This window comes from Tamandua tetradactyla, chromosome 7, assembly GCF_023851605.1.
Source record: "Tamandua tetradactyla isolate mTamTet1 chromosome 7, mTamTet1.pri, whole genome shotgun sequence".
In the NCBI taxonomy this organism is placed as follows: Eukaryota; Metazoa; Chordata; class Mammalia; order Pilosa; family Myrmecophagidae; genus Tamandua; species Tamandua tetradactyla.
In genome coordinates this window covers 122,548,871-122,552,650 of record NC_135333.1, presented here as the reverse complement: position 1 = coordinate 122,552,650, position 3,780 = coordinate 122,548,871, and the positions used below count along the sequence as shown (strand labels likewise).

General features: G+C 38.5%; 1 protein-coding gene across 1 annotated transcript; it reads right to left on the bottom strand.

The window, feature by feature from the left end:
• Window positions 1–340: 340 nt before the first annotated feature.
• On the bottom strand, window positions 341–1,264 carry LOC143642494 (olfactory receptor 6C4-like). The gene has a single exon (XM_077110954.1). The coding sequence runs from the start codon at window positions 1,262–1,264 to the stop codon at window positions 341–343; it is 924 nt and encodes a 307-aa protein (XP_076967069.1).
• Between the last annotated feature and the right edge of the window lie 2,516 nt (window positions 1,265–3,780).

The window sequence follows — 3,780 nt, the reverse complement described above, 5'->3', positions numbered from 1 at the left end:
GCACTCTCACAAAGACAGAGGTGAGGGAGGTGAGAGGCCACAAGTAGCATATTTTTACTTAAATATATTAAAAAATTGGGAGAATCACATTTTGACTTTTTTTTTTGAATCTTATCATCTGGCTAGAAAAATTTATCTACTAGAGATATTTGCATTTTTTTCCAGGGTGATTTTCTTTCATTGGCTAGTTTGGATATAACGTTGACACATTCTCATAATAAAATCATCTGAGATTTTTTTTTAAGAAGAGGGTGAGAGAACTCTCTATGAGTTTTTCATGAGGAACTTCATCAATATCATTGTACTTCATCAATATACATCAGGATTTCCTTTGACTTTATTAAAGACTTACAACCCTTTTGGCCACCTCCTTGAAGGCTTGTTTTACTTGCTTATTCCTCAGAGTGTAAATGAAGGGATTTAACAAAGGGGCGACTGAAGTATTGAGTACAGCTACTCCCTTATTGAAGGCAACTCCTTGTTTGGCTGAAGGCTTTATGTACATGAAGATGCAGCTGCCATAAGAGAGGGAGATGACAATCATGTGTGAGGAACAAGTGGAAAAGGCCTTTTTCCTCTGCTGGGCAGAGGGGATCTTTAGAATGGTCCTGATGATGTTTATGTAGGAGAGAATTACCAGCACAAGGGTCACTGCTAAGGTTATAACTGCTGAGAAAAAGTTAACTACCTCCAGGAGTCTTGTATCTGAGCAAGATATTTCTATGAAAGGTCCAGTGTCACAAAAATAATGATTCAGCACATTGGAGGCACAGAAATCTAGCTTAGTGGTTAGGATGATTGGGGATAAGATGATCAGGAACCCACCCAGCCAAGAGCAGAAAACCAGCTGGATACAGACCCTGTTGCTCATGATGGTTGTGTAATGTAGGGGTTTGCAGATTGCTACGTAGCGATCATAGGACATGGCAGTCAGAAGGTAAAACTCTGTGGCTCCTAAGAAGATGGAAAAGAAATACTGAGTTAAGCAGTCATTGTAACTTATGGTCTTTTCAGTTGAGATGCTGAATAGCAGCCTGGGAGTAAAAGTGGATGTAAAGAAGATTTCCAAGAAGGAGAAATTCCGGAGGAAGAAATACATGGGGGTCTGGAGGTGAGAATCCAGTAGTGTGAGAATGATGATTATCAGGTTCCCTAAGATGCTTAATATGTAGGCTAGGAAGAGAAATATGAAGAGTACAACTTGAAGCTCTGGGATGTCTGTTAGTCCCAGTAGGATGAATTCAGTCAAAGTTTGGTTCTTCATTGCTAACTCTTGCTGTCTATGAAGTAGAGAAGCTGAGAAATTAGTAATGAGAAGGGAGCAGAGTTTGGGAATATTAAGGGGAAGATGGGGCTTTCCCTTGGAAGTGTCCATGGGCATTCCTGTCCATCTGATCCCCAAACATAATGTCTGTTGGGCTCAATCAGGCCATACACAAAAACTACTTACTAAAGTTCCCAAGTAGAAGGCTTTATCTCTGAGGCCCTTTTCTGGGAACAAAATAATAGACAATTGGCACTTCTTAACTTTTCTGAATTTGTACCTTTTTATTCTCACTCTGCTTTGTATTCTTCTCATATCTATGAAATCCCTCTCCTATAGTCCTAGTGATAGTGTTTCACATTGTCCCAGACTTAATGTCTTGGTCATTGCTTCAGTACTGCCCTCTTGAACATATTAGATACCTGTCTCATTCTTTTGCTATGCCTGATAAAAAACCCCAACATTCCAAGGTAGGTGTGAACAGTTCTTTTCATATGTTTGGCTTTTGAGCCTGGGAGAATGGCTTGAGAAAATTTTTAAATATTGCATTATTTTCTATATGAATTCTCTTTTCCTATCTTTGGCTATGGGAGATAGAGGAAATAACCAAAAATTCCAAGAAGGCTTTCTTTAACTGCTTTAAGCATTCAGGATGATCCATTTATATGCATCTGGATCCTTTCTTATGCTCTTTAAGCATCCAGGACACAGATGTCACTCTGGAATAATAAATTAGGGATGGGTCAATCTGATCCCTTACAGACTAGTAATGGTTCATATCAGCAAAAAACTTGTTGCAGTAAAGGATCCTTTCAGGCATTCTATTAGGATTCTCCAGAGAAACAGAACCAATAGGATATGTGTGTGTGTGTACATATGTGTGTATGAATGTATGAGAGAGAGAGGAAGAGAGAGAGAGTGAGCATTTTATTTTAAGCAATTGGCTCTTGTGATTATAGGGTCTAGTAAATCTGAAATCTGTAGGACAGGCCATCTGGCTGGAAATTCCAATAAGAGTTGATGCTGAATGACATCTTGAGTCTGAAATCTATAGGGGAGTCAGTAGATTGGAAATTCAGAGAGGAATCGATGGTGTAATCTTGAGGTAGAGTTTTTTCTTCTTTGAGAACCACAAGTTTTTGGTCTTAAAGCCTTCTATTGATTGGATGGGGCCCACATACATCACAAGGGCTATCACCTTAACTTAAAGTCAAGTGATTGTAGATGCTATTCACATCTGCAAAATACCTTCATTGCAATATTTACATCAGTGTTTGACCAGAAACTGGATATGCAAAGCTAGGCAAGTTTGCACATAAAATAAAACATCATAGACATCTATATTGTATTTTGATTTTCCAAAATCTCTGACATGAAGGAACCCCTTTATCTCTATGAGATGGCTGCTCATAGAGATAAATTCACACATGAGGCCCATCTGTGCCCTGGAGCATCTAATTACTGGGCTGCAAGTTCAAGGCAATGTTACCCAGTGACTTGAGAGGATATCTGAGGGACTTTCTATTTACTAACATTTGGTCTTTGGAGAATTTCTGTATGGTATTATTCAAAAATTCACATTCATAGTTGACAGAAATACCAGCACAAATGTGCTAGATAATTGTTCAAAGATGTCATTTCAGCATTGTTTGAAATGATGAAATATTGTAAGCAATAAAAATTCTACCAATAATTGAATGGCTAAATAATGACTGTTTTGGTTTGCTACAGCTGCCAGAATGCAAATGATATACCAGAAATATAATGGCTTTTAAAAATGGAATTTATTCTACATGGGATACTACATCCAGGGTGAAAGTCTCCCTGATGACATTAGAGATGACTCCCAGGCATGAGTTTGGCCCTGGCACCATGGAATCAACAATGCCATCCTGACCAAAAAGGGGGAAAAGAGGTGTAACAAATAAGGTGTCAATGTCTGAGAGAGTTCAAATGGAGTTGAGAGGTTTCTCTGGAGGTCACTCTTACACAAGCTTCAGTTAGACATTGCTCCTACCATAACTTCCCGAAACCCAACCAAATCCATTCCTGCCAATCCTAAAGAATACTAGGGCAATATACAAGATTTTACAAAGGCTCCATGCATTAAGGTAACTTTTCAGAAACCTGCAATCTCCAGATGGATCCCTGGACCAGATAAGTCCTGAAATGCAATGGGGCTAGCCTCTCCAGAACATCAGTTAGTTCCATTCCCCATTGCATATTATCAACAGTGCCTTCCAACATAAAAAATTTAGAATGGACATAGCCCAAATACCCCTAAAGAGTGGGAGAAAGATCAAAGGTGATGGTGGAGTTAAACAGAGCAGGAAGGGTTTAACAAATTAATATGATTGCTGAATCATTATATTAATATTTCTTTTAGTCTCTAGTATCTTAGAGCAGCTAGTAGTAAAAACCTAAAATTGTGGAATTGTAACCCATACCAAACTCTGAAATCTGTTCTACTACTAATTGCTGCAATGTGCCTTGGAATTTTTTGCTTTTTTGCATAT

Coding starts and splice junctions, on each gene's coding strand:
- LOC143642494 (XM_077110954.1), bottom strand. CDS start 1,264: ATGAAGAACCAAACTTTGACTGAATTCATCCTACTGGGACTAACAGAC.